The sequence below is a fragment of the Misgurnus anguillicaudatus genome, chromosome 13 (genome assembly GCF_027580225.2).
Source record: "Misgurnus anguillicaudatus chromosome 13, ASM2758022v2, whole genome shotgun sequence".
Classification (NCBI taxonomy): domain Eukaryota; kingdom Metazoa; phylum Chordata; class Actinopteri; order Cypriniformes; family Cobitidae; genus Misgurnus; species Misgurnus anguillicaudatus.
Genome location: NC_073349.2, coordinates 16,567,602 through 16,589,305, shown reverse-complemented (window position 1 = coordinate 16,589,305; position 21,704 = coordinate 16,567,602). Strand labels below are relative to the sequence as shown.

The following is a 21,704-nucleotide window of genomic DNA, read 5'->3' as shown; positions in this document are numbered from 1 at the left end:
ATGCCTTGTTACCACTGTGCAGTCTGGTGGTGGTGGTGTAATGGCATGGGGGATGTTTTCTTGGCACACTTTAGGCCCCTTAATGCCAATTGGGCATCGTTTAAATGCCACGGCCTACCTGAGCATTGTTTCTGACCATGTCCATCCCTTTATGACCACCATGTACCCATCCTCTGATGGCTTCTTCCAGCAGGATAATGCACCATGTCACAAAGCTCAAATCATTTCAAATATGTTTCTTGAACATGGCAATGAGTTCACTGTACTAAAATGGCCCCCACAGTCACCAGATCTCAACCCAATAGAGCATCTTTGGGATGTGGTGGAACGGGAGCTTCGTGCCCTGGATGTGCATCCCACAAATCTCCATCAACTGCAAGATGCTATCCTATCAATATGGGCCAACATTTCTAACAAATGCTTTCAGCACCTTGTTGACTTAATGCCACGTCGAATTAAGGCAGTTCTGAAGGCGAAAGGGGGTCAAACACGGTATTAGTGACTGAACTCTGGCGCAAATACCTCATTGAAAAGAACAAATGTTTTGGTTTCCTAAAGACGAGGGGACGATAATGGATCACCACTACGCTTGAGCTATGATTGAAAATTTGATTGTTATCCATTTTGCTTGTTATCAGAAATAACCTACTTTGAAAGGATGTTTGTTTATGTTGTTACTGCTGAAACCATATATATGTTTGAGCCATATATACATATAGGATGTTTGAGATGTGATTGCCAGTACTTTATCGACTTGGCCCAGTTTTGTTGATATCTTCAGGACTTTGATGCTGTGTAGTGTGCGTGTCCTACTTTTTAAGACGTTCATATTTTGTGACTATTGGTGCTTTTTTTGACCTTTCTCATTCTCTTTCAAGCATTCTCAACACTTCAACGACTCCAGTGATGTGACAGTATTTTGCTTTTGGGTATGTTGCCGAGGATCGTGAGTGTAGAACTACAATGCACCTGGATGAAAGTGTGTTACCATGTCCTCAGCCTGTGTTGACAGGTGCTTTTTAAAGACACATTGGCACATTGTATTCTCATAAACATATCTATCACCATGAACAAACACACACACACACACAACATGATTATCTCAAGTTTCTTTTCTCTTTAAACAGGATCCAGGATGGATCATCATCTCCATTGAGGCCTCTCATGACCTGCTTTTGACAATTAATACTTTAGGTCAGTAAAAAAAAACATTTTACAATAGCAATGTTATTGTTATACTTTTTCATGCATTCAAGCAACACATGTGACCCTGTTTGTCGTCTTATGACATTTGAACCATCAAATCATTGATTTCACATTCATTTCAATCTTTGGCATGGTCAATATTATGGACATCATGGTTATATTTTCACAGAATGGTCTTTACATTATGTAGGATGATTTTATGTAGAAAACAGCAACACATGTCACATAGTTGGTTTTTGGTGTCCCTTCCTGTTGTGTGCCATCTGTGTCAAACAGCATGTGACTCATGGTATTTATCTTTTATTCATGTACCAGACCTCAACTGTGCATTGAAAATCTATGTGGCTTTTCTCACACTGCCAGATGTCCCACTGAGAAGCTATCCTGATCTTATTATAAATAATGAACGTGACATTCGGCTTGTGTCTTTTACAGGTGCACAAAAAACTAGCTGTTTAAAAGTTGACATAATGAATATAATTTAAAGTGAATCTCTTTGCATTCTTTCAGAAAGGTCAAGGTTGCGCTATGATGACCTACGGTAATATTGTGTAAATCCATTGGTCTGTGCCATGCATGCCAGTCTCCGGCGATTGTGATGCCGTCAGAGGGAATCTGTCTGCGCTCACAGCATGTGGAGATTTACAGCAGCACGGGAGTAAACATGAATTCGGATCACGACAGGACGACAAAAATAAACAGCAACAGCTGGAAAACCAGTGAGTGATTAGCGCTTTCATAAGAGGACTGATGAAAGGTACGGTGAAAATCTTTTGTATTCATCTCAGTGATGTACGAATGCAAAGCGTGTGATTTCCATGACGGCTATTACATTGAGGGTATAAATAAATGTGACATATTGTTCATTGTGCATGCAAGCGCAAATGATCTTGTACGTTAAGGTTCACAATTATTTGATTCTTGCTCACACTTTTTGGATGCACACAGGCGCATGTTAATCAGCACTGGCATCACCATGGCAATGGAGACAGAATATGAATTCAGACGGTACATCGACTGAACCGCCAGACAACAGAAAAAAAGGCAAGTGTGATAACAGTTCCCAACAAGTCAAGCTCTTTCTCTAAGCCAATATCGGACGTATATGGATCATGATGAAGATCTGTACATCTTATATTAAAGAACCAAAAATCGTTTCTCCACAGATCGTGAGTTAAACCGATCGAGCTGTCACACCCCCCTCTCTCTCCTGTCTCCATTCCTCCTAGCTTTCCCAGTCTCTGGTTCACTCATTTCTGTTTACCTCTCTGCTAATCTCCCTCCCTCTCTTTCCCACGTACTCTTGATCACTGTATCTCCTCCCCTTTCGTGCTCAGAGCCAGCGGACTGCCACACGACCCACACTGCCTGCTACATGATCTCCTGGAAAACAGAGCTCTGTGTCTTTGTGGCCGCTTGCCGATGCTTTTCAGATTACAATCTAGAAGACACGAAAAGATGCCTTCGTGTCAACCTTGATCTCCAGATGCTCCTTTCTTAGTATCTCACCCCCTGACCCTTTACCCCATCACCCCTCCTCTACCCTTCTCCCCTTAATTCCCCATCCATCTCTCACCCTCTTGACAATGTTCTCATGTGTCTACTGGCTTCAGTCTTTCCTCGCCTTGCTGTCCTCTACCTTGTTAACTTGGGGGTACAACTGTCCGGCCAGCTGCTTGTGTCCAGACCATCATACCGTGGACTGTACAGGTCAAGGACTCACCCGTCTTCCAGATTCTATTCCTTTGGACGTAAGGAGACTGCTTCTGTCGAATAACTGGATTTCTTGGATCCCCTCTGATTTTCTGGTTTTATACAGCGATCTGGTCTATCTTGATCTGAGGAATAACTCCCTCACCAAATTGGAACCTGGGACTCTGACCATATCATCCAGGTTGGTCTATGTGGACCTGGGGAGTAACAACTTGACTGAGATCCTTACCGGGACTTTCGGGGAGTCTCGAAGCCTGATTAAACTGCGTTTGGGTAACAATCCATATTTGAACATGGTCAGCAAAGACGCCTTCTCGGGCCTCACCTCCTTACGAGAGTTGGAGCTTGAAAGAAATGCCCTATCCGGACTGGATGTTGGGGTGCTGAGCCAGTTGCCCTCCTTGCGGGTGATACGTTTGGAGGGGAACCCGTGGGTGTGCAACTGTAATTTTGCCAAACTCTTTCTGTGGCTGTTGGAGAATCATCACAAGCTACCAACCGGTAAGCATCTAAAAACATCACATTTACTTTTATCAACTGCGCGAACTAATGTTTTATTATTTTAACAAAGTATTTTAACTGTAAAAGCAGGAAGATTTAAATGTGAACTGCACTGATTGTGCATCGTTGTTCTACAGTAAAAACTGGCAGCTGTGCTTGCAGGTAACTCCTGTGAAAAATACAAAGAACATTTACACAACTATGCAGTTCAAACCTATGGGAAGGTTTGTGTATATAAGATTCTTAAAGGGATAGTTCACCCAAAAGTGAACATCATTTACTCTCATGTTGTTACAAACCTGTATAAATTTCTTTGTTTTGATGAACACGAAGGAAGATATTTTGAGGAATGTTTGTAACCAAACCGTTCATGAGCACCATTCACTGTACATTCACTGAAAAAATAATACTATGACAGTGAATGGGGCTCATGAACGATCTGATTACAAACATTCATCAAAATATCTTCCTTAATGTTCATCAAAACAAAGAAATGTATACAGGTTAACAACATGAGAGTGAGTAAATGGTAAGAGAATTTCCTTTTTGGGTGAACTTTTCCTTTAACCACATATTTCATTAACTGTTATGTGATTAAAATAAATCTGCTTTATTGCTTTTAAAATACAGTAAACAAGCGTGACAAAGGAGCTAAAGTGGACAGCCATAATATGATGAATTATGATGAATCATTATGATGAATCAAAGCTCATCACAAGTGGCCTTTGTATACATTGTTGCCAATACTTGCAGTGTTGTAGTCGAGACCAACTCATTCGAGTCTGAGTCAAATCCAAGACCAGAGAGTTTTTTTCTTGGTTTTGACTCTGACTTGACGGCCTCTGATCTTAGACTGGACTTAGACTCAAATGAGTTGGTCTTGACTAGAGATCATTAAACCGCATAAAATTAAACATAACACACCCTAATGTATGTAACTGGTAACAAATAAATAAATATAGAAATAAATAGAAACATAAATAAATAGAAACATAAATATTTAGTGTAATATTAAGTAAATAGAGTCACACATGAAATTACGGGGACGTCCATTTGTGTTTTTCGCAGTAAATTAAAAAATGACTGTGAAAATAGAAACATAAATATTTAAAGTAAATAGTCACACATAAAATTATGGGGACGTCCATTTGTGTTTTTCGCAGTCAATTAAAGAAGGACTGTGAAAATAGAAACATAAATATTTAAAGTAAATAGAGTCACACATGAAATTACGGGGACGTCCATTTGTGTTTTTCGCAGTAAATAAAAAAATGACTGTGAAAATAGAAACATAAATATTTAAAGTAAATAGAGTCACACATGAAATTACGGGGACGTCCATTTGTGTTTTTCGCAGTAAATAAAAAAAATTACTGTGAAAATAGAAACATAAATATTAAAAGTAAATAGAGTCACACATGAAATTACGGGGACGTCCATTTGTGTTTTTTGCGCAGTAAATTAAAAAAAATTACTGTGAAAATAGAAACATAAATATTTTTGAAGTAAATAGAGTCACACATGAAATTACGGGGACGTCCATTTGTGTTTTTCGCAGTAAATTAAAAAAATTACTGTGAAAATAGAAACATAAATATTTAAAGTAAATAGAGTCACACATGAAATTACGGGGACGTCCATTTGTGTTTTTCGCAGTAAATTAAAAAAATTACTGTGAAAATAGAAACATAAATATTTAAAGTAAATAGAGTCACACATGAAATTACGGGGACGTCCATTTGTGTTTTTCACAGTAAATTAAAAAAATTACTGTGAAAATAGAAACATAAATATTTAAAGTAAATAGAGTCACACATGAAATTACGGGGACGTCCATTTGTGTTTTTCACAGTAAATTTGAAAAATTTACTGTGAAAATAGAAACATAAATATTAAGATGTAAATAGAGTCACCCATAAAATTATGGGGACGTCCATTTGTGTTTTCACAGTAAATGTATGTTTTTTTAACTTACAAAATCATCATTTTAATGATATTTTATGGTAAATTTATTATGTTGTTGATTTTGAAGATTATAGATTTTCACCGTAAAATATATATTAAAACCTCTTACACTCTGAGGCTATTTGGGGATTTTCGCCTGGATTTGGCCTACCCAATTTCAAAAGCTTCCCATACCCTCATGCAGAGATGCACATACAAAAGTTTGGTATCATTTTACAGGAAACCCTTTGACATTACATAAAACACTGTTAAAAGTGCTCAACATGGTTGTATGTGTTGTCAGTCCTCTAATAAACACAAAAATAAATAGGCGCTTTTTGATGTTTTTTTTCTAAAGTCTGTATTTAAAAGTGTATAACTCTGGCCCTGAGTGGGAATGAAACCTGCAGACAGTTTTGTTTGATTCCAGCTTACAGAGGAAAAAGAAATTTTTCCTCTATCATAATAAATGCAAAAGTTATTTTACTCCAACTGATGGGAGGAATAATACGCTTATGGTGTACAATTTCTGCCAAAAAACATTTGAAGTGCTACCATAACCACATACAGTGGAATAAATGCAATATCTTTATATCATTTTGCAGAAAAAGCTGCTGTTTGTGACAAATATTGTTATTTATGTGGTTTTTCATATGATAAAACACCAAATTTTCTTTTTTTTATGTTGTAAATAAATACTGTCTCTGATAGTGTATAACTCTGGTTATGGGTGCTCTAGCAGACTGCAGACAGTTCTGGTTGTTAGCAGCACGTCCCCTTAGAATTATAAGGTTCTATCTGCGTTCTGAGCAGTTTTGAGATATTGAGCTTCAAAGTTTTTGCATTACATATAGGAAAACTTACATGGGGAAGAAGTTTCTTTCAAACATGAAAATAACAGGGACCCTACATGCATTCTAAATATACAATATCAAAATCCTCTCAAATTTCTAAATGTGGATTTTTGGAATGGATCAAATGCAGATAGAACCTTCTAATTCTAAAACAACACTTTTCGCTTAGAATTATAAGGTTCTATCTGCCAAAACATTATTTAAACATTAAATATAAAATTAATGTTGTAACATTTTTTTAACATGTGTTAGAAAGTAACATTTTAATCCTTTCTATGACATTTAATATTTTTATTTTTAGCACTTTTATCTCTAAAAGTCTGATTTTACATTGCTCCTTTACAACATTGCTTCGTCCCTCTTCTGCCTCAGTTTCTCTACCATCCTCCTGGATATTTCGGGTTCATTACAAAATAGACAATTTTGTTTTAGCATGTTATACCATTCCCTACTGAAAAATCCAGCTAAGACCAGCATAAGCTGGTGAGCTGGTTTTAGCAGGTATTTAAGCTGGTCTAGCTGGACTTAGCTACTGCCACCTTAAACCAGCTAAAACCAGCTACCAGCTTATGCTGGTCTTTGCTGGATTTTTCAGTAGGATTGAGCAGCTACAGGCTACAATTATTCTGAAATCATTTTAATACTGAGGAAACTGCTTTAACAATCTTTCACATGTTTACATTTTGACATAACAATCATAACTTACACAGTACACACTTTTTTTGGGTAGGATAGGTTAGTTCGTTTTTCTGTATTTTTTATCCTATTGCTTGCCTCTTAATATCAGGAACTAAGAAGATAGCACTGCTGGCTAGTGTGGTGTCTAACTATGAAAACAATCTCCTCAGCAAGACCTAAAAAAAGACTGCCCCTACTGAAAAATCCAGCAAAGACCAGCACAAGCTGGCAGCCGGCCCCAGCCGGTCCAAGGCGGCAGCAGCTGGTGTAAGCTGGTCCAACAAGCCTGGCAAAGCTGGTCAAGCTGGTGGGTCAGCTGGTCTTCCAGCATGACCAGATAAGTCCAGCTAGACCAACTTAAAAAGTAACCAAAACACAGCTAGACCAGCTTAAAAAGTGACCAAAACACAGCTAAACCAGCTTAAAAAGTGACCAAAACACAGCTAGACCAGCTTAAAACGTGACCAAAACACAGCTAGACCGGCTTAAAAAGTGACCAAAACACAGCTAGACCAGCTTAAAAAGTCACCAAAACACAGCTAGACCTGCTTAAAAAGTGACCACAACACAGCTAGAGCAGCTTAAAAAGTGACCAAAACGCAGCTAGACCAGCTTAAAAAATGACCAAAACACAGCTAGACCAGCTTAAAAAGTGACCAAAACACAGCTAGACCAGCTTAAAAAGTGACCAAAACACAGCTAGACCAGCGTAAAAAGTGACCAAAACACAGCTAGACCAGCCTAAAAAGTGACCAAAACACAGCAAGACCAGCTTAAAAAGTGACCAAAACACAGCTAGACCAGCTTAAAAAATGACCAAAACACAGCTAGACCAGCTTAAAAAGTGACCAAAACACAGCTAGACCAGCTTAAAAAATGACCAAAACACAGCTAGACCAGCTTAAAAAGTGACCAAAACACAGCTAGATCAGCTTAAAAAATGACCAAAACACAGCTAGACCAGCTTAAAAAGTGACCAAAACACAGCTAGACCAGCTTAAAAAGTGACCAAAACACAGCTAGACCAGCGTAAAAAGTGACCAAAACACAGCTAGACCAGCTTAAAAAGTGACCAAGACAAAGCTAGACCAGGTTAAAAAGTGACCACAACACAGCTAGACCAGCTTAAAAAGAGACCAAAACACAACTAGACCAGCTTAAAAAGAAACCAAGACACAGCTACACCATCTTAAAAAGTGACCAAAACACAGCTAGACCAGCTTAAAAAGTCACCAAAACACAGCTAGACCAGCTTAAAAAATGACCAAAACACAGCTAGACCAGCTTAAAAAGTGACCAAAACACAGCTAGACCAGCTTAAAAAATGACCAAAACACAGCTAGACCAGCTTAAAAAGTGACCAAAACACAGCTAGACCAGCTTAAAAAGTGACCAAAACACAGCTAGACCAGCGTAAAAAGTGACCAAAACACAGCTAGACCAGCTTAAAAAGTGACCAAAACACAGCTAGACCAGCTTAAAAAGTGACCAAAACACAGCTAGACCAGCTTAAAAAATGACCAAAACACAGCTAGACCAGCTTAAAAAGTGACCAAAACACAGCTAGACCAGCTTAAAAAATGACCAAAACACAGCTAAACCAGCTTAAAAAGTGACCAAAACACAGCTAGACCAGCTTAAAACGTGACCAAAACACAGCTAGACCAGCTTAAAAAGTGACCAAAACACAGCCGGACCAGTTTAAAAAGTGACCAAAACACAGCTAGACCAGCTTAAAAAGTGACCAAAACACAGCTAGACCAGCCCACCACACCAGCAACACCAGCAAAAACCAAGCTGGGAGACCAGCTAAATCCATCTCACCAGCTTAAGCTGGATTTTACAGTAGGGTGAACTTGCCTAAAATTTGGGCTGTCGATCTTAAGGTTTCTTAATCCTCACAGATATTGTGTGTCTGTGATTTTTCCTGTCGTCAAGGACAAACCGGCAACACCACATATAAGGACAGTTTCATGGACAGGGATTAGACTAGTCCTGGAATAAAATAAATGTAAGAGCTGTCCAAACTGAAAACAACTTGCACTGACATATCTTAAAATGCATCAGTGCCCTTTGTTTAGCCTCAAAATGCACAAAAGTAATATTTTTAGTAAGGCATGTTTGTTAAATATTTTCTAATGAAACTAAGTTCTAGTTCTGGTTTAAGATAATCCCTGTCTGAGAAACCAACCATAAAGTTGATCCTGATTGGTCCCCTTCTGTGCATTCGAAGTGCTGATTAGCTCACGCAGATAGAACCTTATAGAGCCAACTTAGAGTTCGATTTTGTAGATAGAACCTTTTTGTTTTTTTAATAAAACGTCCCAAAATTTACAAAACTTAAAATAAAACATCACATAATGTAAATAAGTTGTCACAGAGTAAGAATATGTGAATAACTCAATTTTGACAAAAATGTTAGATAGAACCTTATAATTCCAAGGGGACGAGCAGCAGACAGTAAACACCCCAAAAAAGAATGAACTCTTTAGCATGTCGCATTCAAAAGTTATTCTCGTTTTACTGAAGTGTGCGAAAATACATTTTTCATATAAATATTAATTTTTTGTTTTGCACATATAATAAATAGCAAGGGATTAATTATGCACACAACCAAAGAAAATGCTGTGAATGGACTCATTTTTTAGAGTAGGACCTAAGAGAAAAGATGGTGTATCATTTGTGGCTATCTGTGCTATCTGAGGCAGTCCACACTCAAGTTTCCCATATGTTTACAAAAGACGATTTTTTACATCATTATTCATTCGACGATTGTTGGATATGTGATAATAATAGGACAAAAATAACACTGTAGCCTTATTCCTGAGAGTGAGAGCTTTCATTTGATTTAAGACTTGCCCATGTTTGTCATACTTGAAAAATATGAAATATGTGAATATTAAATGATATTAAAAAATATGGGGGGGGGGTGATAGTGTAAATTAAGTGTAACTAACTTTCTTACAGTAAAACATATCTCAAAGTGATGCATATCTGCAGAAAGTAGAGAGTCTAAGCTTTCAAACTGTATCTCATATGTGGTACTGGGTCCATGACAGACCATTAAAAATTAAAGGAATATTTTATATTAAGTCAAAATAAGATAATTCTGGACCCGGTACAGGGTCCACAGAGTCAAACAAGTTAACTCAAAACTTTAACTTTCAAAAGCTGTACACCTTAGATTATTTTACAATGAAATTAAATGTAATGTCTTGTTGAATCTTTAACAGTTTTTCTCTGCATTGTAAAAATAAGCAGACTTTTTGTCAAATCAACATATATTTTTTTGTTACTTTAACTTAAGAATAAGTTAAATAATTTCAACTTAAAAAAAGTTTTCAAGCCAAAACTTAAAATAGTAGGTTTAATTGACTTGCAAAACCAAGTTGTTTTAACGTCAAGCTGTTTTTTTTTACAGTGATGTGAATGTTTTTACAGTTAACCAATTAACATTTCTGCAGCATTTTTTACTTTTCCAGTTAATATTATAAACATGGTACACCAGAACATTATCAAATTCTCATTGTAAAAACATTTTTTGCCCTTAAATGTTTAAGTATAGATGGTTTCAGAAGTAACAACAACATTAACAAACACCGAAAAGAATCAATAACAACAAAGTCCTTTTAGAGTATTTTATTTCTGATAACAAGCAAAATAAACGACCCTTACCTTAGTTCAACTCATAGATAAAGCATATCAAAAACTACACTGAGTTAACGTTACTGTGTGAAATGTGTACTATATAATGTATACAGTCTTAAGATCGGCTGCAAACCTCCCATCAAATAGCGGTAGGCCTAATCCATAATCACCACCTTCCCGCGTCTTTAAGAATCCAAAACATTTGTTATTTTCAACGAGGTATTTGTTCCAGAGTTCAGTTTAGACACTAGTCAGACCATTAAACCAACAGAGACCAGAAATAAAGTTCCGACCAGACGCGTAATTGCATCACCGCACGTGCGTCCAAATATATCGTCTATTATCAATTAGGATTTACAAGTCATTTTTAACTTTGATTTTGTATCTTGACTAGTGAGAAGTTGCTGTAACTTCTGATGTAAATAAAGTTGAACAAAGTTAAGTTAATTCAACTTTATTTAATGAGTTACAGCAATTCATCACTAGTCAAGATAAAAAAATCTATAGGAAATGACTTGTAAATCCAAGCTGCATTCCAAGAGCAATATTTTTAATCAGAATGTATTATTATTTCATAATAAGGGTGACTACTAAATAACGATTAGACACATGATACGCCTAATGCTTATAATGTATGCCAATTATATCACAATATTTTCACTGTATATCATGGTAAATAAACATGCTAGTGTACTGTAGAATGATACTGTTATCATTTTGATATTTTTGTATCCAGCAAAATTGCGCTCCTGTTGCTACACTGTAAAATGTAATAAGTTGAGTTTACTTAAAAAAGTGAGGAAACTGATTGCCTCATAATTTTAAGTAAGTTAGTGTATTGCTTTTAAGTTGGCAAAACTTTATATTATTTGTAGCCTAAACTTATTCATCAAGTAAGGTAGAGTATTGATTTTAAGTTGTCAAAACTTAACAGTACAAGTAGACTAAACTTATGAATCAAGTAAAGTTAAGTACTCTTTACTTAAAATCATTAGTTGAGATAACTTCTTTTTGTTGTTCACTTTACTTGTAAATATAAGGAAACTGATTGCCTTACATTTGTAAGTAAGCTGAACTAACAAAAATGAGTAAAGCCAAAAAGCAACAAAATGAGGTTAAAACATTTATTTTAAACATGTTAACAGTGTACAAAGTAAAACATTTTTGTCGCACGCATGCACGCACGCACGCGCGCACACACACACACACACACACACACACAGTGTTCAGTCACCCATCAATCTGGATACCCAAAATGCAACAATAGACCTAAGACAGTCTTGTTTCTGTTATTACAAACACAATGAACACACCTTGACAAACAAATTCAAAACTAGTTTTTTTTAGTGACTGCAGTTTTGGTTTTGTATCCAGGTTGTCATGTGACTGATAAAAAAAATCACAAATTGCATCAACAGACCTACAGTAACAATCTTGTTTCTGCCATCAGAAACACGCAAAATACATCTTAACTAAAACATCAAAGTTTTGCAGCAATTAAAGTTGAGTTTTTCTGGAACTTGTATCCAGGTTGACAAAAAATAAAAAACCCAAAATGCAACAGATCTACAGTAACACGGACTTGTTTCACACAAAACACACTACTTCACATTAGTATGTTTTGTAGTGATGGCAGTTTTGACTTTAGTGATTTGTGCCCCAGGGAAAGAAAAACCCTGTGAATCAACTCAAAATAAGCTGTGAAGAGGTACTCCATATTTAAAACAACGATCAGTCCAAAAACTAAACACATGGCATGTGATACTTTCTCAAGTCCATCCATGGCTGTGACACCCTACCAAATAATTGCTGTAAACCATGTGGAGAAATGTGTCTGTCCTCCGGCACCAGAATGAGAATTCCTATTGATAGTTGAGGTGGGTCACCATCACAGTCCTAATAAGATAGAAACGCAATATTAATATACATTCTCATAATACAAATGCAAAGTGGATGTGTCATTTAAAAATTTTAACTGTTCAAGGTGATGTTACTAGTTTTTGAAGTGACACTTAATTTGTAACAGTGCTTCGGTTGGAATTGCCAATAATAATTTGGACCTTTCAGCAGAAGCTTCTTTCCTGGTGGTGCAAAAACATCCTTGGAACATATTTAATTAATAATATATTGTTAGAAAACTCTTCTATAAGTAAGGTATATTGTATAGGCAGCAGGTTGTTTTTGCAGAAATAATCCCCAACAGTGTGATTAGGACTCTGTGTCAAGCAGAGGGTCTTGTATCAAACTGGAGGGGCTTATTTCATGATAACAACCTGCTGTCTGTGCATTATCCCACTTATTATGTGGCTATTTTACTCAAGGTAAGCAACATTAAATATTTATTTGAACTATTTTATAAGCTTATTTTTAACAAATACAGGAAAACCTGTTTATTTTCAGTTTTAAGACAAGACGTTCAAATGTCACAAACACACTATTTGGTTTAATCATTTGTAACTATAACATTATATGTTATTAAAAGACATTTGATTTAATTTTGTGTATTATTAAACTGTACCTGTCAAAATTATTTCCAGCATACGGGTTACAGCGTGTTTAAGCGGTTCTAAACTGTTTTGAATACATCTGAATGTAGTCGAAAGTGGACAGCTCAAAACGGTTTACACACTGTTAACATCTGTATTAAGCTTTGTTCACTCATAATGCGATAAACCAAAACCCATAGTGTCATGTTGATGTATGTCGCTACTGTCAGGTATACATCTCAGATTGATCTTTAAATATTTGATTTTTTGCTTTCTTTATAATTTTTGGATTGGATATGTAATTGGCATAAAACCTTTACCTGGCAAATAAATTATGTTTTCATTTATTCACAGCATTTATCAGAAGTTATTGATTCTCTTAATTGACGGAATAACTCAATGGCGGGGAAAGAGTTCAAAACTACAATACAAATTTCTCGCTAGAAATGCAACCAAAAGTGAAAATATTACTTTATTTACACTAAATGTGTGCTCAGTTGCTTTCTTGCCCACCATTTTATTTTATCGAACTCAACCAGGCTCGACCAATCCTGAGCATGCTCACGCATAGAATTGTGGGACAAAAGGATGTGCCTTGGTGCCTTTAATTATCTTCTATTTACACATTATTTCTTTAATAATGCTAATTAAATGCCAACACAAAAATTAGGACATCTCATATTGATTAAACGAGAAGAATACTAACCATGTTTGTTTTCAGGAAGTCTGTAGTGACTTCCGCAAGAAGGATAGCAAGACCAAGGAGAACTACCGTCCACCGAGCAGTTACATCAGTGATGTTCTGACAAATAATACATAAAACATTGAGATCAACAGTCAGAACAGATTACATAAAAGTTAGCAAATAGACTTAAACTATTTAAAACAAACAAACAAAAATACTTACTATTAGATACTGAAGAGAGCTTTTAAACTTTTCTTTCATTCAAAATCTTCTAAAACCGTGTTTAGCAAGGGATGAGAACAATTCTTGCTTGAAGTTTTTGCTTGCGACTTGGTTGTACTCCACAGTAACTTTACTATATGAAAGAAGGATAACAAAAGAAACAACATATCAAGATTTAAAACGTTTTGACATGCCCTAAATAAAATGTGTGTTAATTACCTGACTTTCCATGATGGGTATGCGCTCTCTTCAAAGAAACAAGCTCCTGCTAAATAATAATAATATACAATTAACATAGTATATTGATTGATAGATAGTAAAATGCTATTGTAAAAACAACATTTTTAGCATTCACTCTATAAACTTAAAACGTTTTATACAGCACATCTCTTATTTAAAATAACTTGGCATTTTAAGGTATGAAATTATTAATGTTTTTTCTCCAGAGGTGGGTAGAAACATGCTTACTGCATTACATTGACTTGAGTAACAATTTTGAAAGCACCTACTTTAAATGTGCTATTTTACCTTTTATAAGCAGTTCTAAGTATTTAGTTTATTATTATAAACCACACCAACACGAATTATAAACTCAATAATTAAGCAGTTTTTCCATTGCATACTTTTACTTTTACTCAAGCAGTTATTACTATAAGGCCTAACTTTAACTATAAATTTTTATATAATTACATTTTTACTCAATCTACCTCTGCATATTAGTTAACTGTTACTTATGTCTTTTGAACGAAAATGTTTATCTTTAAACATACATGATTAGCAGTTGTTGAGTTGCTAATTGTGATCAAATAGCATGCATCAGTTTTATTATTACCGACAAAATATTACTGTTTACAAACTGTGATTGTAATGTTGCGATAAAAACGTAGCAAATAAAAAATAAAAATGATATATAAGCACAAACTTACCTCCTCATGCTCTCATCTGACCATGTGCTGTTGTCGTCTTCTTCAGTTAACCACTCAGTTAAGCCACCACTTACTCCTTGGGAGCATTACTGCCACCTACTGTGCAGTCATCCTTTTTGAAAATACTTGAAATTTTAAGTTGATCTAAATTAATCTGTTAAGTTTAATCAAGTTGACTTGAGTTTGCATAGAAAAAAGTTGGGATTACTTAGTTAACCTAAGTAAGGTTAACAAACTTAATTAAATAAGTTAAGTTTACTTAATCTTTTTAGTAAGCTCAGCTATTACATTTTACAGTGTATGACTCAGAAACTGACATTACATAACTGCTTGATAAGATGCAAATTGGAATGCTTTTCAATATTTTCTCACTTTATTACTTTGTTAAATGTTCCTTTTTAGGTTTGCACTTTAATTTTCCCAGAGGGAGGTTTTTAATCTTCTTTTAGCTCTATGATCAGCAGACGACAGATGACAGATTTAAAGCAGAACATCGCCTACGTCACATGGCCACATTCACAGTCAGACACAGAATAACAAAGCTTATTCTTAGTTGCATTTACACTGAAATCCCCTTGTGATTCAAAGTATTTGTTTTAGAAAAGCACATTACTAAAAGGAAAAACGACGAATGTCTTTGCTGAATATATGTACCCATTAGGATAATATGAAATACATTGCGTTCTCAGTGCCATTCTGTTTGTTCCTATCATTGGCTGAATTCAGTTGACATCATCATCAAACGTGTAGTAGTTAGTGAGTCATTCCAACCAGAAGGGGTTTTCCACATGTGGGGGATTCAGTGACCTCAGCCTCTTTTGTTGTTCTTGTCACGTGAATATTTGTGTAGCTATGAAAGCTTATCCAATTTTTGATCATGCCAATGCATTAGCGGTTTACACTTGTGCTCCCAGAGCTCCAGATAAATCAGCAACATGCACACATGTGCTAACACCCCTTTAAATCATTTTCACATCAGCCACAAGCTCAGTCAGACTAGCATAATCTGTTTTCACCACCTACTGTATGTGAACATGTTACCATTATCTTAAAATAATTACTAAGTAATTAGGTTAATTCAATAATTTCAAATAATAGTTCTGACTGAAATTAAACCAGTAAACATGTATTTTACCCCATATTGGCACACAAAACTCATTTTTGGGTCATGTGATATACATTTTTTTTTACATAAAAGTACACTTCTATACTTAAAGAAAGCATATATTAGTATCTCAAAGGTACATACTGTCACCAAATGTCTACATATGGTGACCTAAATTCTTGTATTAGGACTGTCCCAGTGATATTTTTTAGGATATTTTTCTGAGTGTGTGTAGGGTACTAATTTCATCATTACATTGGATTCATTCAATCACATTTAATGATTGTAGTCAATATAGTAGCTGCTAAACAAGCCTGACATAAACCCATCCACGTTGTGCAATAATTACACTGTCGTACAGATTGCATACATTGTCTCGTCCACAATGAAGTTAAATACATGTTATATGATCTCAGTTCAACTTTGAGGATCATTTAAAAAGTCACATGCTTGCCTCAAAACACATAGTTTGTATACATTTGTATAAATAAATACAACACGTCATTGGGGAAAATCTTGTTTTTTAATAAGGTGAATATAGGCAACTGGAAGTGTGCGCACTGCAGTATTAGATTCAGTGTTGGGTTGAATAATACATGTGACGTGTTTAACCCAATCCCGAGTGCAGGAATGACAACAGTGCAAAGAGTTTAAACTAGTGGCCCTCGAACCATTTAAATACTAAAAAAAATGAATTACGTTATTTACTTATTTGAGTTACTATTTAATGGATTTAGTATCTGAGCATTATGGCATTTCTAAAACTATAGCCTACATCTGGACTGGACTTAGATTACCTAGCCAGATTTTTCTTTACTACAAAATGACCCAATGTTAGGTTGTTGCTATGCAACCATGGGGTATAATAACCCAGCAGTTGGGTTAAGACATGTTCTGTCCAACTGCCCATTATGGGTCAAAAAACCCAGCCATTTTTCGAGTGCATAGAACAGGGGTTTTCAATTGTTTTGTAAGCCGAACCCCCTTGACCTAAATTGTTTACTTGAAGTACCTTATGAGATTAAATTAATATTTAAATAAGCCAATAGCACATTTGCATGTTTAACTTAAAAACATTTATTTTTCGTGTGTTTTAAAGTTTTTATCGGTAGTATTTTACATAATTATTATCTGTTATTGGACCTTCATCTTTTGTTACATAAAACACATCAGTTCATTTTGCATGAGTTCTCAGTTTTTTATATATTGTGGTGTTGCATGGTTGCATGAAATTCCAATTAAACAAATCAGATATATTAAGACATGTTTAGATTATTGTTAGAATGTAAGATTTATTTTTAAAATTATTTATTTACATTTTATCCATCTGCCATGTGTTTATTTTTATGATGTTAGGACTATGGACGTATATTTCATACGAACGTATTAAGCATTATACTTAGAAATGCTTTATTTTATTTTAATTATTTAATTATACGTATAATATATTTTGAGGCTGAGAAATGCAAAGCATATTTACAGTAAAACATTTAATACTTTATATCTCAAGTAGGTGTTGCATAAACAAAGTTAATAAAATATTGCTATGAGTTTCAAACTTTCTTTTCTTTAAATTTTTTTTTGATATATGAAGAGTGCCTTGGATTCCCCTTTTTTGACGTTTTGCATACCCCACACCAAAGAGCACCTTATTTTTTTCTATACTAATTTATTCAGCTATTTCTGAGCATTTTGGATTTTTTCTGATTTCTTTTATTTTTGTTTACACAACCATTGCATGCACCAGGCATTTGGTCCTGTATATCTATCTGTGCAATTTAACTGTTATGTTCGTTTGTAAAATAGATGACAGGTGAGAAAAGTGACCTGTACTTTAACAGGACAGTAAGGATTACACACCTTCATTAAATTTAGCCATGGAGCTTACCCTGACCTTAACCTTACTAGTGGTAAGTGACCTAATGACCAAGAGATACTGTATCCATCTGGGTACAGTTCCCTGAATTTCATCCTGTAGTTACTACCCAAATGAACATCAACAGATGAGAAGAAGACATGAGATACAAGACAGAATTAGGAAGCATTTGTTTATGTGCCATATGTCTCATCATGAATTATGCAAGATAATTTTTTTGCATATTCTAGTGATTACCTACAGCGTTTGCCTCTTTCTCATCTCATGCATTATTCAGCTGTCTAAGATGCACAGAAGGTTTGTAATATTACAACTGTTAGAATAAGAAAGGATTTAATAAAGCGATTAGTTCAATAATCAGCCTGTTAATGTTTTAAGTCAAACTATTTCAGTTATCAGTTGTGAGCAACTATAACTTGTTAATATATCTTTAAAGAAAACACTTAAAATGTTATTTTTTTGCACTTTAAATATAATCATATTGTTTTCACAAATACATTTATCTGATTTAAAATGTAAAAAAGTCTTAAAATATCTTTATCTGTGAATCAGGAAGAAACATCATGCACCTGACCTCATTTTAAGTGCAGTTGTCCATCAGAAAGCACTTACATTTCAATACAGTAAATTTTATAAAAACATTATTTGTTAAAGGTGCAGTGTGTAAATTTTAGCAGCATCTAGTGGTGAGGTTGCGAATTGCAACCAACGTTTTAATCCACTGCTCACCCCTCGCTTTTGAAACACATAGAGAAGCTACGGTAGCTGCCACCGGAAAAACATGTTATCATCGGAGACAATTTAGTAAAAAAAGTTGTCCGTTAAGGGCTTCTGTAGAAAAATGGCAGCACAAAATGGCAGCTTCCATGTAAGGGGACCCTCAGTGTATGTAGATAAAAACATCTCATTCTAAGGTAATAAACACATAACGGTTCTTTATACACCCCTGATAATATAGTTTTGTATATTATTTTGTATTTCTGTCAAGAGATCCTTCTAAAAATTACACACTGCACCTTTAAGAGAAGTGGTGTAGCCTTGAGTGTTTTTTATTACAGTAATGATCTTTACACGCAATGCATTGTGTGCATTCTAATTTTTTTTTTTTTAATGAGATTGCTTTGTCAAACTCGGTTAAAGGTAATGATTGTGTGTGTGATATTTTACCACTAAGGACGCTTGTGACATTACTGACCCGACATGTGAGCTGGTTCGGAAACTCATGCAACTCAAGTAACTGTATCTTGGTCATGACTTTATGTGAGACAAAACTAAATGTTCGATGTACTGTTTACACAAAATGGTCAAAAGATGGTCAATTTGGTCAGATGATTGTACCATTTAGGTACAGAAAGGTACCAATATGTATACCAGTAGGTTATGTACCTCTGAGATTCTACTAAAACATGTAATTTCTTTCAATACTTATAATAATACTACAAAAATACTGTAACTTTCAAAAATGAAAATGTCATCCTGCATTTATAAAGAAAATGTATTTAAACTAAGCTGCAAATTGACATCTTACAGATGACACAATTGTGTAGTGTAGCCTATATGTATGTTGGTGCAAGCAATAACTGGATAAAGGTATGAAAATATAAACATCTGTCCAAAGCATTAGGCACCAGTGCTCTTTTTAAGGATAAATGATGTACCCTCTCCATCTTTCTCTTTCCAGGTTTGGATGGTATGGAATGCTACCTTCCTGTGGATGGGCGGCAGGTGTCGCTGGGTGTGCTTTCTGAGGACAGTTTCCGGGAATGCCAGGGAATACTGACTCTCACTGATTATCTCATAGTGATTTTTTCTGGAATTTGTATTTCGGTGGTCGCCATTATTGCCAGTTTTTTTCTGGCTTCCACCATCCACTGTTTCCAGCGACTCAAAGCCAAAAGGACAGATGAAGAGGAGGGAGAGGAGTGAGGAATCTCATTGGACAGAATGGAAGTCAAAACCCCTACCCACATATTACCCACAATGCACCACACAGTGGAAGCCAAGGGATTGGATAAAGTGGTGAACCACATCATTTCCATGATAAAGAGCTCTACTTTAGGCCAGTCTGCAAGGTGGTGGGCCTGCATCTCGCCATTCAAGACTGTGATGCTTCAGTGATGCATTATATTTTCTACTACTTGAATACCAATGATTAAATTGAGCCTTAAGACTAAAACTGTTAAATGCAGTTTATTAAAATACTGTTTTATTCCCCGGAAAGTAGTCAAGACATGAGATTGCAGTGTTAACAAATCAATGGTCTTTTAATGTGCAAGTGAATCAGTATTTTCTACATGAGTTATTTTTTCGTATTATGTAAGTGAATCTTGCTCTTATAAGGCTTAGCTACTTGCACTTTAAAGTACAAATGACATTTTGCACACAATCCCAGTAAGCCACAATGTAGACAATTTTTCATAAAACATCATGGCATTGTCACCAATGAATTAACATAAATTGACCAGTGGCGGCCGGTGACTTCTTTTTTTAAAAGTATGTAGCCGTCATGTGTGTGGTTTGTAATTTCAAAATATGTGTTCTGCGCGTCGAGTGAACCTATGTGCATCACGTGTCTTGTCAAAATAAGTGCCTGCTGCAGACGCGTCTGAGGGGTTTATTGAAAGAGACGCTCACGTTTGCCAGATACTCCCATAATCTCATGCATAAGCAGAGTTTACTGTTAAGGGAGTGTCTTGCGTGTATTTTGTGAACGTGAGCGTCTCTTTTATCATAGACGGTTTTGACGCGTATGCAGCGGGCACTTATTTTGACAAAACACGTGTTGCACATGGTTCACATGACGCAACAAACACATATTTTGAAAACACAAGCAACACACATGACACTCCGAACACATATTTTGAATTTGCGCCCCTCGGATGAGCAGTCACGAGCCGCCACTGAAAATGAGCACATATTGTGACAAAGAATTTTGATGAGATGGATTCAAAACGTCTTGCAATAAGAATTTGGTCAAGATGTGAAATAACTTTTGATGTTTTTAATGAATTACAATGATAATTTAGTTATAATCATAAATCCTACAGGGCAATAGGACAGTTGCTCAACTCATATTAATTAAGTTATTTAAAAAAAACACTGAATTAAAAGGGAATTATTTGAACTTCATTTGTGTGTTTTATGTCTCTTTCTCTTCTTTTTATAATGTTATGTTATTATTAAATAAATATTGATGCCAAAGTGATTGACAAAATTAATAATGCTGTCTTTTTCTTTTTTATTGGTACAGTAGTGTACTGCTTTGCTTACTTTTATTTAATCTTATGATTGAAACCTTTTAACAAACACAAATATTCTATAAAAGTAAATCTGCAGAATTATTTTATAATCTGGATCATAAATTAAACTGACACCATGCAAAATAGGCAGAGATGAGTCTATAGATGATATATGCATCCATCAATGTTCACAATGGTTATTTGTTACATATTTTAAAAAGTTGAATAAGACAGAGACAAAAATATAGTGTCGTAATGAGACAAGGATTCTCCAGCATCCAGTAAGTTTTCAATGTGATATGGTGACGTATCTGTGGGTCAGCTTTGTTGAATCCAGACTTAAACACTGAGAGGTTTTTGATATTTGCATAATCAAATTTCTCCACCTGTTTCTTGATATTTGTCAGTTTTTAAACAACCTGATTCATTTTTACTTACATAGCTTGTTCAACTTTGTACTGTTGTGACATTAATGTCTTATGTTTACATTTTATGCATTTGGCAGATGCTTTTATGCAAAAGTACTTTTGATTTTTTAGTGAGTATTGTTCTCTTATAGACCCCTTCAAGGTTTGTAAACATTGAATGATTATCGGGTGCGCGCGCAGCACGGGGTCGAAC

The 21,704-nt window shown here is 35.3% G+C and overlaps 1 protein-coding gene and 2 long non-coding RNA genes across 6 annotated transcripts; 1 reads left to right on the top strand and 2 right to left on the bottom strand.

Annotated features, from left to right (window-relative positions):
* The first annotated feature begins 257 nt into the window (after positions 1-257).
* lrrc38a (leucine rich repeat containing 38a) lies at positions 258-20,460 on the top strand. 4 transcript variants are annotated; one of them, XM_073875195.1, is made up of 5 exons: positions 258-1,012; positions 1,128-1,194; positions 1,717-1,963; positions 2,155-3,420; positions 19,526-20,460. In XM_073875195.1, exons 4-5 carry the CDS (start codon positions 2,793-2,795, stop codon positions 19,768-19,770), a joined length of 873 nt encoding a protein of 290 aa, XP_073731296.1. In that variant the 5' UTR covers positions 258-1,012; positions 1,128-1,194; positions 1,717-1,963; positions 2,155-2,792; the 3' UTR covers positions 19,771-20,460. The 4 variants fall into 4 exon arrangements, with proteins under 4 accessions (XP_073731296.1, XP_073731295.1, XP_073731297.1 ...); XM_073875194.1 differs by having other exon boundaries at positions 1,128-1,641; XM_073875196.1 differs by having other exon boundaries at positions 1,128-1,963; positions 2,155-2,250; positions 2,373-3,420.
* LOC141369295 (uncharacterized) lies at positions 11,655-13,834 on the bottom strand. Its single transcript, XR_012372903.1, has 2 exons — positions 13,737-13,834; positions 11,655-12,440 (listed from the first exon to the last, which is right to left on the bottom strand). It is a non-coding gene; the product is annotated as an uncharacterized lncRNA (long non-coding RNA).
* Positions 13,933-15,162, bottom strand: LOC141369294 (uncharacterized). Its single transcript, XR_012372902.1, has 3 exons — positions 14,864-15,162; positions 14,157-14,205; positions 13,933-14,070 (listed from the first exon to the last, which is right to left on the bottom strand). It is a non-coding gene; the product is annotated as an uncharacterized lncRNA (long non-coding RNA).
* Positions 20,461-21,704: the final 1,244 nt, after the last annotated feature.

Bases quoted from the DNA above. Each gene is read 5' to 3' on its own strand.
- lrrc38a (XM_073875195.1), top strand. From the start codon at position 2,793: ATGTTCTCATGTGTCTACTGGCTTCAGTCTTTCCTCGCCTTGCTGTCC. The intron at 3,421-19,525 runs GTAAGCATCTAA...TTCTCTTTCCAG, and splicing joins TCATCACAAGCTACCAACCG to GTTTGGATGGTATGGAATGC.